Consider the following 25,282-nt stretch of genomic DNA (forward strand, 5'->3'; position numbering starts at 1 on the left):
AGCCAGTCAGTCCTAAAGGAAATCAGTCCTGACTATTCATTGGAAGAACTGATGCTGAAGCTAAGACTCCAATACTTTGGCCACCTGACGCAAAGAACTGACTCTGATGCTGGGAAAGATTGAAGGCAGGAGGAAAAGGGGATGACAGAGGATGAGATGGTTGGAAGGCATCACTGACTTGTTGGACATGAGTTTGAGAATCTCCAGGCATGCTGTAGTCCATGAAGTCACAAAGAGTCAGACATGACTGAGTGACTGAACTTAAATTCACAACCCTCATTATGATTTTATAGATCATTTAGTGTCTGAGTGTGTTCACTTTCATTAAATACTATATCATTTAGGTGAACTGAGTTTATGAATATTATGGACAAGCAAAATTGTTGAGTCCTAGTGGGTTTCTGAGTCCAAATGTAGAAAAATGACATGAAAGTATTAATCAGTTTTTGAAGTGGTTTTATGTATACACGTTTAAATTCTCTATGCCTTAATAATGGGTGAGTGTGGAGAGTATTTGTTCTTATAGAGAACATACTGCAGACGAGTCATACATGCAAAAAAAATAGGATTTTATTGATAAATTGTGGTCACTTGAAAATTATGAGTATTCCATTTTTCTAACCATTACTTTGGTTTCAGAGTCTTCTCACTTGCTTAAAGTTCATGACTATTCTATCAAATTCATCCTTTGGATGTTAAAACTTGAAAGAATTCTCTATTCTACAGCCAGTCTCACAAATTTTTCTTGGTAACTAGGGAAGAAATGGAATAAGTAATGACTAGGGGCTCTGTGACTTAGCCAGCCAGCAGCTAATCACTTATGAGAGCCTTAGTCCTATCAGACTTTTGATCAAGGCAGTAGATTCAGGGGAGTGGATGCCAGTCACATCAGTGGATGAAGTGGGTGATGAGAAAAGTTTCAAGTGTCAAGAAGCAAAGCAGTTTTGGAAGGCAAAATGAGACAGGGCTACTTCCCACTGTCTAAACTATTGAATTTCCTATATCAGTGTTGTCTTTATGTGCCATGTAATAAATGCAAATGAAGCAAAATTTCCTTTCCTGGAGGATTTTTACCAGAGTTCACCATGGGATTTTGCAATACTTCATAACAGCTGTGGAATCAGCAAGAACACATTTTTTTTTAAATCCTAATTTGAGCATCTATTTATCTTTTCATTTTTAAATGTCAGTTCCTCTAAACCTTGACATTCTCATGAACTTTAGCCATGATTTCCTTCAGGTTTTACTATCTCTGCCTTTTTCAACACAATACCTCACTGTACTCTTGACTTCACCTCTTTTGGATATACACCCAGAAATAGGGTTGCTGGACCATGCATTAATTATATTTCAGTTTTCTGAGAAAGCTCCATACTGTTTTTAATAACTGCTACAACATTTCCTGTTGTCAGTGACAGTACACAAGGGGTCTAGTTTCTGTACAACTTGCCAGCACTTGTTTTTTCCTTTTGTTAATGGTCATCCTAATGAGTGTGAGGTGGTATCTCATTGTGGTTTAAGTTTGCATTATTCCAATAATTAGTGATGTTGAGCATCTTTTCATATGCTTGTTACACACACTTGTATTTTTGGATAATTGTTCAAGTCTTTTGTTCATTTTTTAAAATGAGGATTTTTTGTTGTTTAGTTGTAGGAAGTTCCTTGCATGCTCTAGATATCAACCATTATTAGATATATGGTTTGCAAACATTTTCTCTCAATGCATAGGTTGACTCTTGCTCTATTGATTGTTTTTTTGATACACAGAAGTTTTTCAGTTTGATATAATCCCATTTGTCTCTTTATGCTTCTGTTGCCTGTGCTTTTGTGTTGTATTCAAGAAATCATTGCCAAATCTAATGTGCAGAAGCTTTTCCCCTGTTTTATTTTAGTTTTAGAGTTTCAAGTCTTTGTCTAGATCTTTCATTCATTTTGAGTTAATTTTGGTACATGGTGTAATGTAAGATCCCAGCTCTATTCTTTTGCACCTTCCTATCCAGTTTTTCCAACACTATCTGTTGGAGAGACTCTCATTTCTCCAGGGTGTAATCTTAGCACCTAGGAGAAGATCATTACATATGTCATATATGTAAGAATTTATTTTTAGCACTCTCTTCTGTTCCATCAGTCTATGTATCTATCTTAATGCCAGTATCACACTTGTTTGATTGCTGCTTCATAAGTATTTTCTGAAATTGGGAAGCACAAGGCCCCCAAGTTTGTTTTCTCTCAAGATTGTTTTGGCTGTCTGGTGTCCCTTGAGATTCCATGTGAAATTTAGGATTTTTTTTTTCCTATTTCAGCCCCAAATGCCATTTGTGATTTTGATAAGGATATCTACAAAGGATACCTACCTTTGACTCTACAGATAAAGTGAGTCAGCTGTTAGCATCAGGAGGCCAAAGTTTTGGAGTTTCAGCTTGAGCATCAGTCCTTTCAATGGATATTTAGGGTTGATTTCCATTAAGATTGACTGGTTTGATCTCCCTGGTGTCCAAGGGACTCTCTACAGTATTCTCCAGCACCACAATTCAAAAGCATCAGTTATTCAGCACTCAGCCTTCTGATGGTCCAACTCCCACAACCATACATAACTACTGGGAAAAAAATAGTTTTCTGTATATCATAGCATTTTTGTCTCTATTTTCCTCTTATACTCCATTTATTGGTCTCATAGGTTTTTTTGTAGTGACATTTTATTTTCTTTCTCATTTCTCTTTATGTGTATTAGAGAAATGTTTTCTTTGTTATTATCATTGCAATTACATAAAACAAACAGGATCTAATTGGGAGTCAGCTGACTTACCTTCTTGTTCTAGCTTGGCCATTAATTAGTTGGCTTTGTCAGTCTTAACAAATTATTTAAAATGACTGAAATTCAGTTTCCTCATCTATAAAATGAAGAACTAGGATCTAGGAATTATTAGTTGGAGGACAGTCAATATTGTGTTGAGGAAGATTCCCAGGCTGCTTGGACCTCATTAGGAAAGCAGACTGTAACCAAATAGTAATGTGTGCCAGGGTAAGACATGATGAAGAAATGGCTGGAGAAGGGTACATCACTACCCTCAGATTGAATCATTTTTAAGAGCACTTACAACTATAAGATGCTATCACTATTCATTGAATATAACTAATCAGAAAGCCCCGTATAGATCATTACAACAAAAATACACATTTAGGAACTATAAAGAGCTAAGTAATGAACAGATGGAACATTCTTTATTGTTAAAGACTTATTTGAAGAGATCATGATTATTTTAAAGCAATCGTTAAAACTGAAAAGTAAACTCAATGGTAGGGACTAGGTTGCATAGATAAAAACCTAAGATCATGATCAGAACATGGTCATTCATTTCTTAGACCTCAGGCAATATTATGCCTATCAGGTATAATGTCCAGCACTTCATTAAAATGCCTTTTACCTTACCTGTCATACCATTGTAAAATTCTAAATAGCTAAAGCACCATTTAAAAAACCACTGTAGGCTTTACCACCTAAATTAAAAGAAAGTGCAGTAAGAAAGAGCTCTGGCAATTGACTGTCACATTTTTAATCCATGGTTTTGCTGCTGTTATTGGGGAGATCAATAACCTATTTCTCAATTATTGTGCATTAACAAAAACTTAGTTAAAATGTACATTAATTAAACAACCAACTAGAAATTTTTTAGAGTGATTTTTAGACTAGAATAATTTATACATTCATAAAAATATTTTAAAGTGCATTCTGATAAAGTTGTAAAATCATATAAGTATAGGGAAATTACAGAAGTTAACAAATTCAAATTCATTTCCTCTTATGATGCTTGGTACTCAGTTATCTGACCATAGTGGATTAATTGTTCTTGGATCAAGGTTACAGTAAAATCTAGCAGCAAGATAATATACTAATAATAAATTTCAATATCACTGAAATTTTCCAGATAATAAAACCTAGTTAGTCCATGTGATAGTTTTGAACTTTACTGGAACTCTGAAAAGAATAAAATAAAATTGTTACTAAAAAAAAATAAATAAAAAAATAAAGTTATAATAATGTTTTAAACTAATAATTACTTCAGTTCAGTTCAGTTCAGTCACTCAGTCATGTACAACTCTTTGCGACCCCATGAATCGCAGCACGCCAGGCCTCCCTGTCCATCACCAACTCCCAGAGTTCACTCAGACTCACATCCATCGAGTCAGTGATGCCTCCAGCCATCTCATCCTTTGTCATCCCCTTCTCCTCCTGCCCCCAATCCCTCCCAGCATCAGAGTCTTTTCCAATGAGTCAACTCTTCGCATGAGGTGGCCAAAGTACTGGAGTTTCAGCTTCAGCATCATTCTTTCCAAAGAAATCCCAGGGCTGATCTCCTTCAGAATGGACTGGTTGGATCTCCTTGCAGTCCAAGGGACTCTCAAGAGTCTTCTCCAGCACCACAGTTCAAAAGCATCAATTCTTCGGTGCTCAGCCTTCTTCACAGTCCAACTCTCACATCCATACATGACCACTGGAAAAATCATAGCCTTGACTAGAAGGACCTTTGTTGGCAAAGTAATGTCTCTGCTTTTGAATGTGCTATCTAGGATGGTCATAACTTTCCTTCCAAGGAGTAAGTGTCTTTTAATTTCATGGCTGCAGTCACCATCTGCAGTGATTTTGGAGCCCCCAAAAATAAAGTCTGACACTGTTTCCACTGTTTCCCCATCTATTTCCCATGAAGTGATGGGACCAGATGGCATGATCTTTGTTTTCTGAATGTTGAGCTTTAAGATTACTTCAGTCACATTTAAAAATTCTACTCCCCCCAATTTCATGGGATCTCTTTTCTTGACATTAGACATACAGTCCCTATGCTTTGAAAAGATCTGTTTTTCAGACAGATCTTATAATCTGTTAAATAGAAGGAATAGAATAGCATTTATTCTGTGGACTAAACCTGCCCACAGTTTACAGATAAAATAATTTTTAGCTCTACACATATGCTAAACTTCTTAGAAAATGACTTAAACAAGTAGTTTCTTTTCTTTGCATACTGTTTACTTAATTAAGGCCCTTTCTTTATAGATACTCTTTGCTGTCAGGAACAGTGCGGACATTAAGCAGTGTTGTATAGAAGCCTGAGTGTGTCCGGGTGACACATGAAGGTTTAGGTCTATGTGATCATGACATTTAACAGTTATTTCACTTTCTGTCAACCTCTCAAGAGATCTCCTCAAGTGAAGTTTTGAGTTCTTTCTTCACCTGTTTTACAGCATGTTGTCTGACGTTTAATACCATTTTTGGATTATGGGTTTACAGGGATTGTGAACAACACTTCTGTATTATCCAAAAGAATGATTGTTGCATAATTGGTTACAGTGAACAATATGCTTGGAAATTTTCTTTTGCTTTCCAGAATTAAGGCATAACCTATGTATTCCATAGGTTGTTTATGAGGACCTGCTGTATACCAAAGGCTCATACATCAGCATTATCTGTCCTTCAACCTCTTTGCTGTGCCAGATAATGCAACTGTACCAAGCTGTCTATTGGATCTGCTTTCCTCTCTCTTTGATTATTATCTTCATTATTATTTTAAGCTGTCTTGTTAGAATACCATATTATTTTTGAAGTTTGGAAACCATACACAATGCAAGGTGAAACGACAAGTATGATAAGTTGAGAAAAAAATATGCTCATTTTAACTATATCTACAAAGATCCTCTGTATCTTGCTCTAAATGCTCAGTTCAATTCAGTTGCTCAGTCATACCTGACTCTTTGTGACCACATGGACTGCAGCACACCGGGCTTCCCTGTCCATCACCAACTCCCAGAACTTGCTCAAACTCATGTCCATTGAGTTGGTGATGCTATCTAACCATCTAATCCTCTGCCGTCCCCTTCTACTCCCACCTTCAATCTTTCCCATCATCAGGGTCTTTTCAAATGAGTCAGTTCTTTGCATAAGGTGGCCAATATATTGGAGTCTCACCTTCAGCATCAGTCCTTCCAATGAATATTCAGGACTGATTTCCTTTAGGATAGACTGGTTGTATTTCCATGTAGTTCAAGGGACTTTCAAGAGTCTTCTCCAACACCACAGTTCAAAAACATCAGTTCTTTGGTGCTCAGTTTTCTTTATAGTCTAACTCTCACATCCATACATGACTCCTGGAGAAACCATAGCTTTGACTAGATGGACCTTTGTTGGCAAAGTAATGTCTCTGTTTTTTAATATGCTGTCTAGGTTGGTCATAGCTTTTCTTCCAAGAAGCAAGAGTCTTTTCATTTCATGGCTGCAGTCACCATCTGCAGTGATAATGGAGCCCCCTAAAATAAAGTCTTTCACTGTTTCCATTGTTTCCCCATCAAGTGATGGGACTGGATGCCATGATCTCAGATTTCTGAATGTAGAGTTTTTTTTTTTTTTTTTGATTCATTCATTTATTTTAATTGGAGGCTAGTTACTTTACAATATTGTGGTGGTTTTTACCATACATTGACATGAATCAGCCACAGGTGTACATGTGTCCCCCATCCTAAACCCCCCACCCACCTCCCTCCCCATCCCATCCCTCAGGGTCATCCCAGTGCACCGGCCCTGAGTGCCCTGTCTCATGCATCAATCCTGAACTGGCGATCTGTTTCACATATGGTAATACACATGTTTCAATGCTATTCTCTCAAATCTTCCCACCTTCACCTTCTCCCACAGAGTACAAAATCTGTTCTTTACATCTGTGTCTTTTTTGCTATCTCTCATATAGGGTCGTTGTTAACATCTTTCTAAATTCCATATATATGCATTACTATACTGTACTTGTGTTTTTCTTTCTGATTTATTTCACTCTTGTTTAATAGGCTCCAGTTTCATCCACCTCATTAGAACTGATTCAAACGCATTGTTTTTAATAGTGGAGTAATATTCCATTGTGTATATGTACCACAGCTTTCTTATCCATTCATCTGCGAATGGACATCTAGGTTGCTTCCATGTCCTAGCTATTGTAAACAGTGCTGCAATGAACACTGGGGTACATGTGTCTCTTTCAATTCTGGTTTCCTAAGTATGTATGCTCAGCAGTGGGATTGCTGGGTCATAAGGCAGTTCTATTTCCAGTTTTTTAAGGAATCTCCACACTGTTCTCCATAGTGGCTGCACTAGTTTGCATTCCTCCCAACAGTGTAAGAGGGTTCCCTTTTCTCCACATCCTCTCCAGCATTTATTTTTTGTAGACTTTTGTATAGCAGCCATTCTGACTGGCATGAGATGGTACCTCATTGTGGGTTTGATTTGCATTTCTCTGATAATAAGTGATGTTGAGCATCTTTTCATGTGTTTGTTAGCCATCTATATGTCTTCTTTGGAGAAATGTCTGTTTAGTTCTTTGGCCCATCTTTCGATTGGATCATTTATTTTTCTGGAATTAAGCTGCAGGAGCTGCTTATATATTTTTGAGATCAATTCTTTGTCAGTTGCTTCATTTGCTATTATTTTCTCCCATTCTGAAGGCTGTCTTTTCACCTTGCTTATAGTTCCCTTGGTTGTGCAAAAGCTTTTAAGTTTAATTAGGTCCCATTTGTTTATTTTTGCTTTTATTTCCATTACTCTGGGAGGTGGGTCATAGAGGATCCTGATGTGATTTATGTCAGTGTTTTCCCTATGTTTTCCTCTAGGAGTTTAGTTTCTGGTCTTACATTTAGATCTTTAATCCATTTTGAGTTTATTTTTGTGTATGGTGTTAGAAAGTGTTCGTTTCATTCTTTTACAAGTGGTTGACCAGTTTTCCCAGCACCACTTGTTAAAGAGATTGTCTTTTTTCCATTGTATATTCTTGCCTCTTTTGTCAAAGATAAGGTGTCCATAGGTGCATGGACTTATCTCTGGGCTTTCTATTTTGTTCTATTGATCTATATTTCTGTCTTTGTGCCAGTACCATACTGTCTTGATGACTGTTGCTTTGTAGTGTAGTCTGAAATCAGGCAGGTTGATTCCTCCAGTTCCATTCTTCTTTCTCAAGATTGCTTTGGCTATTCAAGGCTTTTTGTAATTCCATACAAATTGTGAAATTATTTGTTCTAGTTCTGTGAAAAATACCTTTGGTATCTTGATAGGGGTTGCATTTAATCTATAAATTGCTTTGGGTAGTATACTCATTTTTACTATATTGATTCTTCCAATCCATGAAAATGGTATATTTCTTTATCTATTTGTGTCCTCTTTGATTTCTTTCACCAGTGTTTTATAGTTTTCTATGTATATGTCTTTTGTTTCTTTAGGTAGATTTATTCCTAAGTGATTTATTCTTTTCATCACAATGGTGAATGGGATTGTTTCCTTAATTTCTCTTTCTGTTTTCTCATTGTTAGTATATAGGAATGCAAGGGATTCTGTGTGCTAATTTTGAATCCTGAAACTTTGCTATATTCATTGATGAGTGCTAATAATTTTCTGGTGATGTCTTTAGGGTTTTCTATGTAGAGGATCATGTCATCTGAAAACAGTGAGAGTTTTACTTCTTTTCCAATCTGGACTCCTTTTATGTTGAATGTTTAGTTTTTAAACACCTCTTTCACTTTCATCAAGAGGCTCTTTAGTTCTTCCTCACTTTCTGCCATAAGGGTTGTGTCCTCTGCATATCTGAGGTTATTGATATTTCTCCCAGCAGCCTTGATTCCAGCTTGTGCTTCATCCATCCAGACCAGCATTTCACGTGATGTACTCTGCGTATACGTTAAATATGCAGGGTGACTATACATAGCCTTGACATGATCCTTTCCCAATTTGGAACCAGTCTATTGTTCCATGTCCCATTCTAACTGTTGCCTCTTGACCTGCATACAGATTTTTCAGGAGGCAGGTGAGGTGGTCTGGTACTCCCATCTCTTTAAGAATTTTCTTCAGTTTGTTGTGATCCACATAGTCAAAGGCTTTGGCATAGTCAATAAAGCAGAAGTCAATGTTTTTCTGAAACTCTCTTGCTTTTTCACTAATACATTGGATGTTGGCAATTTAATATCTGGTGTCTCTGCCTTTTAAATCCCCCTTGAACATCTGGAAGTTCATGGTTCACATACTGTTGAAGCCTAGCTTGGAGGGTTTTGAACATTACTTTGCTAGTGTTTGATATGAGTGCAAGTGTGCAGTAGAATGCAAAAAATGCATTCTTTGGCATTTTCTTTCTTTGGGATTGGAATGAAAACAGCTTTTCCAGTCCTGTGGCTGTTGAGTTTTCCAAATTTGCTGGCATATTGAGTGGCAGCACTTTTACAGTGTCATCTTTTAGGATTTGAAATAGCTCAACTGGAATTCCATCACCTCCACTAGCTTTGTTCATAGTGATACTTTCTAAAGCCCACTTGACTTTGCATTGTGGTTGTCTGGGTCATGACAATCTTTTTTGTATAGTTCTTCTGTGCTTTAAATATTAGACAAAAATAAATGCATATTTATCATGTGTTTTCAAAATCATAATGTATCATTTTGGTATTTCAAATTATAGTTAGAAATTTTGTACCAAAGTCAATTTAAATATCTATTAAGGGTCAAATAAAAAATAAATGGCATACAATAGGAGTTCATGCCAATCTGTGATTGGAAGAAAAAAAAGGTGAAATTTAAATATACTGAATAGTTGCATTTTATGTTCTAAAGTTACAAAAAAGAGGGAGATAAATTAGACTTATACAAATAAAAAAACATTAAGAGTATAAGTGATGATATTTTTCATATTTAGCAATTTTATCATATATGAAAATCCCAAATGGCTTAAAATATTATGCTAGGAATAAAAAATATTGCCACTTAATGCCTGTGGTGTTTTATAGTTTTTGATATACAACCATTTAAGGAAAAATCAATTTCAACTTAGGAAAATATTATAATACACTTCACACCCACTTATCACAGACAAAATTTGTGTGTCTCGTGGCTTGAAATTGTTCTCAAACTTTAATGCATAAGAATCACCAGGGATGATGTTACCAAGCAGATTCTGAGCCAGGAGTTCTGGGGTATGGCTCAGAGTGTGTATCTTTTACAGGATCCCATGCTCATCACACTTCAAAATGTAGGACAGTTTATACAAATAACTGTCAATGTTAAATGTTCCTTAGAGTTCATTTGTCTGATATTCTAAGCTTAATTCCAATACTATATGATGCAATTAAAACATGTTTGTTAGCGCCTTAACTACAGGCAACTCCATTTAGGAAAGGTCCCACTTAGTTGTGTTGTTGTCTTTAAATAAGAAAGAGATAGACTGAATATAAAATATTTGTTCTCATATTTTTCCAGAAAGATAGAATTCCAAGATTCACAGTTAAACTTTTTCAAAAAGACTGCTAAATATGCTTGAAAAACAAAAAACAAAGGAGCCGTATCATAGGTGTTTGCATCTAGGAAGCAGTTTCTTTAAAGATCTTTTAAAATGTGTATGCATTAGAATTGGTGTGTTTTATGCTAAACGTGGAAAGAAATAATTTTATTCTTTCAAGAAATGCTAGATTCAATACATGATGAAAATGAAACAAACCAATATTTATGATTTAGCTCATAGCTTATTGGAAGTTAAAATTTTCTTGGTAAACAAGAGAGAGTTAACATCTTTGTTCATTTCTACAGGAGAAAAGCAACAGAGAAACACTGTTCTGCTATTTGAATAATAAGAACACTGTTTATTCTACATGGCTTATGAGTCTGTGTCTTGCATTTTCATAGCCGTGGGTCTCGCGGCTTGCCAAGAGCCAGCCCTTCCCAGTAACGGCATCAAAACTGGAGACCGATACATGGTGAATGATGTGCTGTCCTTCCAGTGCGAGCCTGGGTACACACTGCAGGTACTTCCTTCTGTTGTTGAAGTTCTTGATAATGGACTCAGCATGGTGATCCTCAACCAGCTCACCTAAGACAAAGCCCACGATGTGCACACAGAGACCTAACTTAGTTTCTCACTCAGTTTGTGAATCAGAGCTCTTGAATTAACTGTGCATACAGGTAAATTCAATGATGATGTGGAAATAGCTTCTAAATGATAAAAGATCCTTTCAAGGTTGAGTATATTCTAGTCATAATAATTTTATTTCAAAATGAAATGTGTAGTCTCCCAGTAACTATACAGATAAAATTCTAAGGGACAAAGCAGTGACACAGTCTAGTTAAGAGTATCATCCCAGCAACCCGATTATTGGACTGGCTCTGAGTCTCGTGCTGGTCCTGCATTTTAAGCTGCTCTTATGATTTAGTTCAGCAAATCATCAAGGGTCCATTTGTGTGTCAGGTAAATATGGGGCTCAAATGATAGACTTAAACAATTTTCGAGAAACATTAAGCAGATTTCTAATAATATTTTATTGGTTTTTTTATTAAAAGTTTTTTTATATTAAAGTTGTAATAAACATTTTATAAATCAGTGTATAGTAACATTACTTCTTTTCCAGTTATTTATTTTTATGAGTTAACCACAAATAAGTATATTCCCAGAATAGTTTATCTCTGTCCTTTAGCGTAATTCATGTATAATTCTTACCAACAGTGGACACTGCAATTGAAACAAGTATATTGTTTCCGAAGTCCAATAGAAATATTTAAGCCTACTTATGTTTCTATGTTTCAGTTAATTCAAGTAAAAGAGTACTTTTTGCTGTTTGCTTATTATAACACTGAAGCTGATAGTATTTCAAGAGCATTATTTTTAGTCATATTCTGTAACCGACTTAAATAAAGCTTGAGTAATCATCAGAAAGAAGTCTTAATGACACAGCAGTGAAATGACAGTGTAGTATGTGATTGCATTTCTGTGTGTGTGCTGGAGTAAATCTTTTGCAGAACTGAGACAAATCAGAGCAGCAACAGCAATTGCAGGAAGTTGATGGCCTGCCTGTCAAGTGCTTTGTGTACAAACCCGCATTAGTCTCACACAGCTTCATGGTGTGGACGCTGGGGGCTCATCTTTGATGGGCAGGGGGAAGTGAGCCAGGACCTGGAAGGAATCAGGGGGAGAGTAGCCGGCAGATCCACAGGGGCCGTGTGCAGAAGTCAGCCTGGGTTCTCAGTCTGAGAAAACATTGGCAAAATGCCTGATACTTCAGTAAATGAAAGCCAGCATTGCTACTATTGTAAGTAAACATCAAGATACGTAGACACCTTCACCAAAACAGCCTACCACCTGCCTGTATAGATCTTGGTGGGTATTATAGTAATGCTTGGCTCTGGAGAAAGGTGAGCAGACACTTGGAAAGTAGGACAGTTACTGAAAAAGCTTTGCTGAAAGGTCTGCCATGGAAGCAAGTTTGTAACCAAGCACATGAAGGCAGTGGTAACTGATTGTTTAAGACAGAAATTTCCCATTTCATGTGTTACAGTAAAAAGAATTATAAGTCACAGCCCAAGGGTTTCATTTAGAGGAACACCTCATTCTATACTGACAAGCCTTTTTATTAATATGTCTTTGGTTGTTGTTTTTTTGGGAGGGGCCTTCATAAATTTATGTAAACCATGTAAATACCATTTTGGCTCCGTTTCTCCAGATCCCACGGGCTGTAACTTGGTCTCCCTCACTTGTGTTCCCCTTCTTTCTACACTTTTATGATGACACTTTGCAGTTACTGCCAGCATCCTTTTATGAGGGAGACTTCTCCAGCCCTCAGAGAAGAAACTAGAAAGGGTTATTTAGTAAAGACATTTCTTATAATGAATTGTTTAATGTGCTACTTGGAGATAAAAGCCTGCAGGCACACATCTGTGGAGCCCAGGCAGGCCACTTGGCTCAGGTTTTCAAATGCAAACTAAGATTTTTTTATTTCCCTTCATAACAGCATCAAGCATTGAGTATACAAGCTGTGACTTTCTCTCACTCACATGAGTTAAAAAGGATGCTAGACTTTTCAAAAAATTACTAACAATTGGGAATTTTGCTAACATACTAGTATATTTGGACTGGCAGTGTGCATAAATTACAGTATTCATGAAAAGCACTGTTCCTTGTATGATTTATGCACAAATGTCTATAAATGCATCTGCCTAGTGTGATTCATGCTAAAACTGCAGAGACGGGATGCATCAAAAATCAATCCCGGATATCTGCAGGATTAATGATTTCCTTTTCTCTAAACCTGTTTCGCTTTTCTTTTAAAAGATGAAGAAAAGAAAATTCCCATTTTAAGCTAATAAATAAATACACAAATTCCTGTCTTGTTTTGGATCCAGTATAAAAATTTTAGCTGGAATCACTAATATGAAATATCTTTGTTGGAATCAATAACAAAATGTACCCTGTATATAACCATTTTATTAGTAGTCTTCCATAAATGTCTCTAAAGGCTTTTATACTTTGTGTTTATCTAAAATTCAGAAATAAATTTGTTAAAGATAACATAATAGATCAGAGAATGAGAAGACACAGAGCATGAAATTTGGCAGGAAAAGCATTGTCCTGAGTGTCTTCTTTAAGTATAAATGTAGTCTTCCTGTACTGTAGCAACTTTTAAGAATGTTAGGAAATAGGAGTAAATGAGTTCTGTGGCAGACAAATCGAGTGTGAAATCTTCCTAAGCTTGGGGAATTGGTTTGTCATTGATAACAGCCTTAGTGCAAATTCTTGTTTGATGCGTTCCCAACATGGCTGGGATTATTTAACATGAGCTAAAGATGTGTTTGTCATCTGCCTCTGTGCCAATTTTGTTTGGCAAATGGAAATTCACAAGGTTAGCACACGTGTCACATAAGCCCACCAAGTCACAATGAGGAAGAAAGTAAACATGAATAGTCTGTACACAGAGATGCCCATTTGCTACTTTCTCTTTCATCATAAAAGAAATTTTAACCCAAAGCACTGAGAATTTAACCCACTGCTGTCTGATTTTTGAAAGAGGAAGAACAGGACAAATTTTTTGAAGGTTGAAAGTTGAAAACTTCATATATTTAAAGGCTAAAGAGACCCTGAGCAATGAGGATTAATTTCATTGCAGAAGTATTAATTTGACAGCTTGTGAAGCTGATAATAAAATGAATATTAAGTCTCCCTTTTTCTCCAACAAAGGAGGAACTGACCCAATTTTTTGCTGAACCATAAAGCTTGTGTGAGTTGCTTGTGAACCATAGGCAACCATGAAAGTTACCTTTGCATAAGCAGATTACTTACCACTGACATTTCACCCTTCAACACCTAATATTTCCTAATCATTTGACCAAAACTTTTGATGACTTAAAAAAAAGAAGAAGACTTACTTTGGTCAATTCAGTTCAGCATCTTAAGCATTAGGAAAGCATCTTGGCAGAAATACAGACCATTGAAAGGCACATTACAAGATTTTTATTTTAGTGACAAGAAGTACAGTGATTATGGCTTTTTTTTTCTATTTTGATTCCAAATATGAGATTCATTAATACACATTAGTAGAATAGATTTCACGGGTTTGATATTTTTTACATTTGTAATTAAATCAAAAGGGAAAACCAAAGAGAATACAGATATTCTTGCAAACACTGAAGCCTCCAGTACTCCATGTTCAGCTAGTGAGTTTTGTTCCATCTTTTCTCGAGCAGGGCCGTTCCCACATCTCCTGTATGCCGGGGACCGTGCGGCGTTGGAACTACCCGTCTCCCCTCTGCATTGGTACGGACATGCCTTCCATCCTTGAGTCACTGTGCACATTCTCAATAATGTAATGGTGATCTTCTTGAGCAACTTTTGGGCTTCAAAGATGAACTTTTAAATTCCCTTCAAACATCTGTGACAAGATAACTTAATAATGCAGTAGAGGTGTAACTGAGATTGGACATCTTCTCCCCCTGGATGTGGGTGCTCAGCATCCCTGGACCAACCGGCAGGGATTAGATGCAAGATTGCTAGCTCCAGGCACTAACACACACCACATGCATGTCAGAAGCCAGTGAATTAATGCATGAGAAGGAACGAACGTATCTGGTCTGAGAGTCTGAGAAGGGTTCTGTTTATGCCATTAGCCTCAGGAAAATCATATCTCCAGAAACAAAATTCAGAAGTGCCAATAAGTGGCATGGAGTTGGATGGACAGTATTTTATATCAAAAAGTATTTGATATAAAGGCAGCCGCTCCTGTGGAGGGGCTCATCAGGAATGGGACTCAGGCATAGAACATCCATCTCCCTACTTATTTTTAAGTGAAGAACTTTCCCTTAGACTTGGGGATTCAAATACTTTAAGCTTTGAAATGAAATCAACTCACAGTGGATATTCAATCAAATGATGTGCCATTGCTGGCACTCTGTATTATGTGAGGAGATATTTTATTCAAATAGCTTACCTATATTAGCCAAATAAAATTAATTCTGTTCTTTATTTTGCATGTTTCATATGTTGTTGGTGTTTAGTCACTGAGTCATGTCCAACTCTTTGCAACCCCATGGACGTAGCCTAGCAGCTCCTCTATCCATGGGATTTCCCAGGAGAGAATACTGTGGGTTGCTGTGCCCTCCTACTTGTGCTTGCTGCATTGGCAAGTGGGTTCTTTACCACTAGCACCACTTGGGAAGCTCAGAGCCTACCCAACATTAATTATTTTAAGCATCATGACAAGTCCCAGGATGGCCAAGCTGTTGGTCAGGGCCCTGCTCTGAGATGGCATTCCCTGTACCATGGGGTCCCTCAGACAGGGCATGGCCTATAACTTGGAACAAAAATTCCATATATTCTCACCAGAAAATCAGGAATCTACATAAAATGAGACACATAAACCCAGTTAAAACCCAAGATCCCTTGCTCATGTATAAAGATAAACACTTTGTCCTTTAGCGATAGCACTTTACCAGTAGCTCTTTGAATACACTATTTAACAATAAGAAAGGATCTGGCAGGGAGGGAGTTTCTCCAGCAGGAGACTGGAAGTCAGGCCACCAACTGCTGGTGACAGTGAGCCTGGGGAGGAGACTGAAACTTGAAGGTAGGGCTGAAGGAACATAATGGTATCACTAGATGAATATAAAATAAGAGCAGCCCATTGATGGGGTTTTTTAAATATCACAAAGGAAAAAAGATTGATGCATGGCTTTCGGGGTTGTGTTTGTGCACTCATCCAGTGGCTCTTGTGTTTTGAGACAAACAAAGGCACAATCACACGCTACAGTAACTAAGCACTCAAGGAATTAGGTTGTCTCTGTGTGCCTACAGGAGTTACACTCCTATCAGGCCCTTTCTCTCTCCCGGGATGATCATCATGGTCCTGATTTAAAGACGTGGGTCTTGATGATCAGTTCCATCATTCAGGCACTGGGTCAGCTGCTCCTGCAAGAAAGTCTCAGTCCTCAGTGAAGATATACACAGATGTTTTCATATTTTATAATTTCCAATCTTTTTTCTCTTCTTGGTACAAACCATGCTCAAAATCAAAATGGCAAAAATGTCACTTATATTTCAGTGGTTTTGGTGTTTCCATCATTGATGTGGTTTGTGCTTGGACCTGCATGTTTAACCTCAGTGCAGGTTGTAAGAGTCCTGGGGGGGTTGGGGGAACATCACTGCCAAATGAAGGCAGGCTCGCTGCTCAGACCCACCAGTGTCCACAACAGCACCCACAGACTTGTGGGTAAAAGCAGGCCAGAGACTTTATTCTCAAACACGTGGTGTCTCCTGCAAAGAATTAACCTGATAAGTTATTTTCTAGATAAAAACACTTAATGTTCAACACTTTACTGGAATTTTCACTCACCCACAAACATACATTTAAAGTGTTTTTAAAAACTTACATTTTTAACTTGCACACGTTGACACTCAGACTAGGGTTCCCTAGCTTGAACAATTACCATATTCATTAGACATTTTATAAGATGTTTAGGTTTTCCCTCATATCAAATTTACCCAAAATAGATAAAGTCTTTCTACCTCCGTAATTAAAAAAAAAAAAAAAAATCTTGAGGGTCTCTGAAATCAGGCTCCTGAAATTATTTTGCCTAGTAAGAGCATTGTTAGACTATGAGTAAAGCCTTTTCCTGTGGCTTCCTTGAAAGAAACAACATCATTTGCATGATTGGTTTGAAATACAAGAAATCACCATTTTAACAGGTTGGAAATGGTCAAGTCCAAGTATTAGAACTTCATTCTATATTATTTGGCATGTGCGTTATAAAGTCAGTCATGTTTCTTTACTGTCAAACCTCAGCATTAACAGTGTAAAATGTGCATAACCAAGGTAAGCCCAGGGATGGGAACATACAGTCACACCCATATTCACAGGGTGAGATTTCTTGCAGAACAAGTGGTCTCAGTTAGGTGCATTACAAAGCTGGGAAGAATTTTGAAGGTAGCATATCCAGGTTAAAACTTGGAATCTAGGGGCTTCCTGGCAGTCCAGTGGTTAGGAATCCACCTGCCAATGCAGGGAACACAGGTTTGATCCCTGCTCCAGGAAGATCCCACCGGCTGCAGGGCAACTAAGCCCGTGCACCACAGCTACTGAGCCCATGCTCTAGAGCTGCAACTGCTGAAGCCTGCACACCCTAGGGCCTGTGCTTTGCAACAGGAGAAGCCACCACAATGAGAAGCCCATGCACTGCAATGAAGAGTAGCCCCCACCCCTTACTACAGCTAGAGAAAGCCCACATACAGCGACTAAGGCTCAATGCAATCAAACATTAAATAAATAAAATAAATCTTAAAGCAAACAAACTTGGATTCGAGAACCAGACAGAGCTGAAATAAAATTTTGGTTGTGCTGTTTGCTAGGTGTGTGCCCTTAGACAAATTCCTTAATCTCCTCATGCTTGGTTTCCTTGTCTGTAAAGTGGGATGATAATAATACTCACCCTTTAGGGTTGTGATAAGAATCAAGCAGTGAACTGTGTTTATCTCAGCCCATAGGTGAGCACATGGCTAACGATCAGTAAGTAGTAACTGGTACAAGCACTCAGAACCTGGAAGACAATGGGATACTGACCAAAGTGTGTAAGCTTGACCAAGCTGTACTGAGAGCCTCTGTGGACCAGAAGGAGATAAACTACGAAGACCTGTCTTTATTCTTAATCAGTGAATGCTCAGCAGAGAGAACTAGACCCAGAAGTAACTAAAGGGCATCCCATTTATGTATGTGCTGAAGCTAGGGGCAAATCCATTTCTGAAGACTTGCTTCAGGGTGGCACACTTACATGGGGGTGGGGGGAGTGAATTGTCCTAGAAAGCCATGGCCCCCAGGCACTCACTCCACTTGTCGTTCTAACAGCGACCTGCGGGGGCACCTTGAACAGCATGGGGGGAGTGGTCCTGAGCCCCGGGTTCCCTGGCACCTACCCCAACAACCTGGACTGCACCTGGAAGATCTCCCTGCCCATAGGCTATGGTGAGTGATGACATCTTTTAATTCCTCAAGACCCAACTTTTTAATATATTCCTTGCAAAGAATAAGACTAAGTAAAAAGCGAGCCTTATTCTGTTGACCTAACTGTGTCTTTAATTGAATATGGCTTACAGATTTAAATAAAGCATTGGCAGAATAACTTTGAGAATAGAAAGTTATTTGAAAAGTCATTCGGCCATACACATCTTTTCAAGGCAAACTAAATTGGCAGAATGATGATATAGTAGTCACATGAAGTGCAAAATGTAGCATCCCTAATTCAATCACCAACCTCTTTATTCATAATACCACCTTCAATAATCTATCACCGGAAGTCAATAATGGTAGTGGTTTCTTTTAAATAATTATTAAGGTGTTTTTCAGGTTATGATTCATTTTAGTATTATCTTATAAAATTTTATCATTATTCCTTACATTGATTTAGGTTTATGAAAATTACCTAAATGATAAAAATCACATTTAGTTATGAACTTCCAGGTTACCTACCTTAAATAATTCATAATTTTAATTGTTATATACACTAAAATCCCATTCTTGGCCTGCTTCAGAAATGCACAGTCTTTGTGAAATTTTAATTCTCTGTCATACCTTTCCTCATCTGCCTCGTGGTTTCCTTATATTTTAGTTCATTAACTTGGATTTTCCCCACCTGCAATTGTCCTAAAAGTACACACTGTGATGAGGGTGCCAGATTAGTTACTCAGGGAATGTCCCAGAATGTCCACAGTAATTGAGTACTTATGCACTAAATAAATGTTAGCTGAATGATGGGTGAACAGAAGCATAAGTGGAAATCATTGCCCTGGAAGAAGGTTATATATTTTAATTAAGTTTTCAAAGCTTTTGCTTTAAGAGTCTGTTCCAGGAGGAGGAAGGGGTTGGGGGAAGTCTACCTGCTCAGCTGAGAGCAGCTAAAAGGGAGGGTGTACAGCCACCAGAGTAAAGAGGGCGTGCAAGGAAAGGGGCCCCCACTGGGGAAAGCACACATGAGATTCAGCTCCATGACCCCTGAAGGGGCCCCAGCATGTGGGGGCATAAGGAAGGGGGGACAGTTCACAGGGGTCATGGAGGTGCTCTATTTGTTCCAGGTTTTTAAATTTTATTTTTTAAACAGTGAACTCTCTGGGCAGAGAGGCTATAATTCTGCCCTGTGCTATACCAAACAGAGGCCTTTGACTTTAACCAATGTTGGCTCAGCCATCCACAAAGCCTGGTCTGTTTTTTCGCCCTGAGAATCTCAAGATCTGGACAGGGTCGGTTCCGTGTTTGGAGTCAGATGTCAGGGGCTGGATTGGAGTTACAGTTGATCCGCAAGGTTCCAGCAGGGCCTCAGCATCTTGGGGGCCACAAACTTACAAGGAAAATAATAATAGTGTAGGCTACTGAACTGAGTGAACCCCAGGAATCTCACTTTCCGCATCTCTAAAAATGAAATAACCACACAGGGTTACGGAGGATTCACTGAAACAGCTCAGGCGAGAAATTTAGTATAGGGCTTGGCATGTTGTAAATAACAACAGCAAAATGCTAGCTGGTTTTTAAATTGTTATTTCAAATACTTCCCACTTTTCTTTCAAACCTCATTAGAAACAGTTTACTCATGAATGGATATGTACATTTTATTAACTTATTTTCCCAGCCTCACTGTTTCATGGTGTGAGAAGGCTGCTGGTCAGCATGCTTCCTTTCACTGTTCTCTCACTGAGAAACCAGTACACAAGACAGTAATTCAGGGAAAAAAAGAACAGGGATCTTCTGACTTCATGATCATGATCTATGAGCGTAAGAAAGCATTTATTTCAAGAAAGGTTTAAATGTTAAAAAGATTTATGGAATATTATAATTAAAACTAGTTGTCTTTAAAATGTTTAATATTGCCTAGCACTAGGCTTGAAAAAGCATCTTGAATAACCAAAAAGGAACTTTATGCCTGAAATCCTAAATACATGCAAAATAGTATGACTGTCCCTAGCTTTTTAGAATAGATACAGTTATGCTTCAGAATAATTTGCTACAGATTACAGCCGGACATCCTGGAATATGAAGTCAAGTGGGCCTTAGGAAGCATCACTACGAACAAAGCTGATGGAGGTGATGGAATTCCAGTTGAGCTATTTCAAATCCTGAAAGTTGACGCTGTGAAAGTTCTGCACTCAATATGCCAGCAAATTTGGAAAACTCAGCAGTGGCCACAGGACTGGAAAAGGTCAGTTTTCATTCCAATCCCAAAGAAAGGCAATGCAAAAGAAAGCTCAAACTACCACACAATTGCATTCATCTCACACACTAGTAAGGTAATGCTCAAAATTCTCCAAGCCAGGCTTCAGCAGTACGTGAACCATGAACTTCCAGATGTTCAAGCTGGTTTTAGAAAAGGCAGAGGAACCAGAGATCAAATTGCCAACATCCACTGGATCATGGAAAAAGCAAGAGAGTTCCAGAAAAACATCTATTTCTGCTTTATTGACTATGCCAAAGCCTTTGACTGTGTGGATCACAATAAACTGTGGAAAATTCTGAAAGAGATAGGAATACCAGACCACCTGGCCTGCCTCTTGAGAAACCTGTATGCAAGTCAGGAAGCAACAGTTAGAACTGGACATGGAACAACAGACTGGTTCCAAACAGGAAAAGAAGTACGCCAAGGCTGTATATTGTCACCCTGCTTATTTAACTTACATGCAGAGTACATCATGAGAAACGCTGGGCTGGAGGAAGCACAATCTGGAATCAAGATTGCCAGGAGAAATATCAATAACCTCAGATATGCAGATAACACCACCCTTATGGAAGAAAGTGAAGAGGAACTAAAAAGCCTCTTGATGAAAGTGAAGAGGAGAGTGGAAAAGTTGGCTTAAAGCTCAACATTCAGAAAACTAAGACCATGGCATCCGGTCCAATCACTTCATGGCAAATAGATGGGGAAACAGTGAAAACAGTGGCTGACTTTATGTTTCTGGGCTCCAAAATCACTGCAGATGGTGATTGCAGCAATGAAATTAAAGACACTTACTCTTTGGAAGGAAAGTTATGACCAACCTACTGCTGCTGCTGCTGCTAAATCACATCAGTCGTGTCCAACTCTGTGCAACCCCATAGACGGCAGCCCCCCAGGTTCTGCCATCCCCAGATTCTCCTGGCAAGAACACTGGAGTGGGTTGCCATTTCCTTCTCCAATGCATGAAAGTGAAAAGTGAAAGGGAAGTTGCTCAGTCGTGTCCAACTCTTCACGACCCCATAGATTGCAGCCCACCAGGCTCCTCCATCCATGGAAGTTTGCAGGCAAGAGTACTGGAGTGGGGTGCCATTGCCTTCTCCGTGACCAACCTAGACAGCATATTAAAAAGCAGAGACATTACTTTGCCAACAGAGGTCCGTCTAGTCAAGGCTATGGTTTTTCCTGTGGTTATGTATGGATGTGAGAGTTGGACTATAAAGAAAGCTGAGCACCGAAGAATTGATGCTTTTGAACTGTGGTGTTGGAGAAGACTCTTGAGAGTCCCTTGGACTGCAAGGAGATCCAACCAGTCCATCCTAAAGGAGATCAGTCCTGGGTGTTCATTGGAAGGACTGATGTTGAAGCTGAAACTCCAATACTTTGGCCACCTGATGTGAAGAGCTGACTCATTGGAAAAGACCCTGATGCTGGGAAAGATTGAGGGCAGGAGGAGAAGGGGATGACAGAGGATGGGATGGTTGGATGGCATCATCGACTCGATGGACATGGGTTTGGGTGGACTCCAGGAGTTGGTGATGGACAGGGAGGCCTGGCGTGCTGTGGTTCATGGGGCCACAAAGAGTCAGACACTAGTGACTGAACTGAACATATAGTACCACACTGGGTTTTTCTGACAAGTTGTGTAATCTATAAATATACTCCTAAACATGAAATTTTAAAACAGGAAAGAGGCATGTGCATTCCTGGTTCCTTGATTGTCAGTTTGGGTTTGGGTTGCCTAGGTATTAATGACTGTTTTGCTAATAATTACAGTACAGCTGTCTCCAATTCCCCCAGCCATCCTGAAAGACACAGTTATCCAGAATATGAGACAGCAGTGCTTTTTCTTGAGAAAAAGCAGGTTAGATGTTTTTCATCAGAGGAAGGTTTGTTGCAGTGTTTTTGATCTTTTCACACAAGCAAATATACATGGGACTGCCTGTTAGACATCCGACACACTTGTTCAGCAGGAGCCAGCTCAGTCACATAATTCTTCTGATTAATCCTACTTCTCTCCCACACCCATGGAACAATAGCTTAATTATATATGCAAAATGACCCGTCGCTCTGGTATCACGTGAAAGCCCACCTATGTCTCCACTTGCTAATTACTCACCCCCTGACAACTGCTCTCTGCATCCAGCCTCAGTGAGAGCATGTTTACCAAAAGCGGGGTTCCAGCTGCTCCCCACTCTAAAGTCAGTAAAGAGGCCAGGTTGGTGGGAAGGAAAGTTTGCTTGATTTTCATGCCAGCATCCAATGAGGAGGGTGGACATCTGTCCAAAGGCGGACTCCCCTCCCAGCCAATGATGGTCAGTGGACAAGAGCTGTCATAGGCTGAGGGAGGGAGCTACATGGAGAAACAGCACAGTCAGCTCTGACGGTCATCTTCAAGTTGGTCATCGGTGGTCTGACCAGCAGCATCTTGATTATTTTAAGCACAGTTTCAATCTTCAGTTTCAGTGTTGGTTTGATCCCATTTCCTTGAGGACAGTTCTCAGAATTGTGGCAGCTTGTGTCATGACTACAGCCTGGTCATCATGTAGTTAACTTATCCACCTGGTGCAGAGGTTTCAGTATCTATAAGACAGCTCACAGGACATGGCTCAGATTATTATTTATAGCCCATGAGACAGAACCAAAAGTTCTTGACTACGCTTAGTGAGAACACATTATTATTAGTAGTATCATTATTATTATTTGGCCTCTTTTGCCTGTTTTCCTTTGTTACTACATTTTCTCAGTTCTCTGATTAAACTTATTCATTGGCTGAAGTTTTTCCACAGACAAAAGGCAGGCTGAGGACATAGGAGGTAAAGGACCATAGGGCCCTGCTCTGTTACAAGCATGCAGTCACAGGACTTCACCTGAGGGGCAGGCATGGTACATGGTGGTCTCTCATGTCTTTGGGCTCTGAGCGTAGACGAGTAGAAATCCTAGTTCTGTAAGTGACTGCTGGTATGAATTTGCAAGTTGTGGACATGCTTTGGAACTGCTGTCACTTATCTTTAAAAGGAATACCACAAAATATTATTCTCCTACAGCTGTTCTGAAGCAAATGCCTGACACGGAGAAGGCATTACCTAACTGTTCACTGCTCTTTGTTACTAGGCCAAATGCTCTAATGTTGTTTCCTTTCCTTTCCTTTCCACAAATTTGGGTTGCTCTTTTGTGTGGCTGGATTCTCCAGGCAAGAACGCTGGAGTGGGTTGCCATTGCCTTCTCCATTGTGTGAAAGTGAAAAGTGAAAGTGAAGTCACTCAGTCGCATCCGACTCGTAGCGACCCCATGGACTGCAGCCCACTAGGCTCCTCCATCCATGGGATTTTCTAGGCAAGAGTACTGGAGTGGCTTGCCATTGCCTTCTCCAAATCAAACAGAACTTCTGTCTATTTTCTTGAAAGTTTCTAAAAGCATATTTAACAGAGATTAAATCATTTGTTTTTTCTGCTTTACTTTTTATATTTGAAACCCTTGCACTTACATCACACAGCATGGGGTCAAAACTGGCCATGGCTTTCGGCCATCTAGAAGCATAGGGAGGAAATAAAAGACTCTTTAGAATACTCCCTCTGAATTCTGAAACTATTCACTCATTTGCTATATATTTATTATGCACAGATGATGTACAATAGAGCACTTACTATCCACAGGGTCTGTCAACCAAGAGACAAGAGTTTAACTCTGAAGCTATGGTCAGCTTACATATTCAAAGTTTTGTCAAGTCCAGATTCAAAATCCTTTCAGCAGATGCCTTTTCCTGACACTTAATTTCCAATGTGTAATGACAGTCAGTGTAAATTTCACCCTAGATGGGCATTCAGATGGGTTTTCTTGTTGCAATAACACACTTTTGGTATTCTGTGAGATAATAGAAGGATAACTAGGTTACGCTTATTTTAATCCCTTCATTTTGGCTTCATGATGTCAAACTGGACACAATTCGCTGAAAATTAGATAGCTAAAAATTTCATTCTAAACCAGATTAGAGCTGGGCTCAGTTCTCTTTCCTGATACATATTAGGTGGTTTGATATGGGGCTGGATACTTTATCCTGCTTAATATGCTAAGTTTTCATAAAATTATAATTTTCATAATCCCATTTCCATTTCAAGATTAATTCCAAATCAGGGAAAGGCCACTTTCACTATTTCCTTTACTTTGGAGATATTGGCCATCTTTTAGGGTTTTTGTGCCCCTTGATCTGCTTGCTATCTCTCATTTCTTTCTCAACCAGGACGTTCTGTGAATTTCAAATGTATCTCTGAATGAATTCATCTGACATCTGCATATGCACATCTGAAATGAGCCCGTTTTAAGCCGTTTCCCTGCCATTTGATTTTATACCCAAAAAGGAAATAAATATTTTAAGTGTTCTAATCTTGCCCTCGTTTCACATCCTATCTCATAGTTTTTGGATGAAAAATAGAAATTTCAATAATTCGTCATTCGTTTTTGATTGTTCTTATGTCGGCTTCTGTGTTCTTCCTCCCGTGAAGAATGTGATGGGTGTTTATGAAACTCTGTGGACCATACAGGTTCTAGGCCTTGATGCAGCCACCAAAAATATATATATTTTTAAATCCATTACTATAGTTTATTAATTAGTCAAAAAAAAGAAAAAACAACCCTCTTTATTGTCAGATGTTGGGCCAGGCTATAAAAGCAAACTGTTTTTAGCTCAACAGTAGGTAAGGAAGTAGATCAGATGCTAACTGACCTGCGACTTACAGACTGGCCAAGTGGCTCAGCTCTCACAGCAGGTGGCAG

The 25,282-nt window shown here is 38.7% G+C and overlaps 1 protein-coding gene across 1 annotated transcript in view; it reads left to right on the plus strand.

Moving 5' to 3' along the window:
• CSMD1 (CUB and Sushi multiple domains 1) overlaps positions 1–25,282 on the plus strand; it is a 1,688,220-nt gene that overhangs the window by 1,480,505 nt on the left and 182,433 nt on the right. Inside the window, exons 37-39 of the mRNA XM_070364228.1 lie at positions 10,688–10,806; positions 14,513–14,582; positions 18,160–18,276. Coding sequence (XP_070220329.1) covers positions 10,688–10,806; positions 14,513–14,582; positions 18,160–18,276 — 306 coding nt within the window. The remainder of the gene's footprint in view (positions 1–10,687; positions 10,807–14,512; positions 14,583–18,159; positions 18,277–25,282) is intronic.

This window comes from Bos mutus, chromosome 27 (assembly GCF_027580195.1).
Source record: "Bos mutus isolate GX-2022 chromosome 27, NWIPB_WYAK_1.1, whole genome shotgun sequence".
Taxonomy (NCBI): Eukaryota; Metazoa; Chordata; class Mammalia; order Artiodactyla; family Bovidae; genus Bos; species Bos mutus.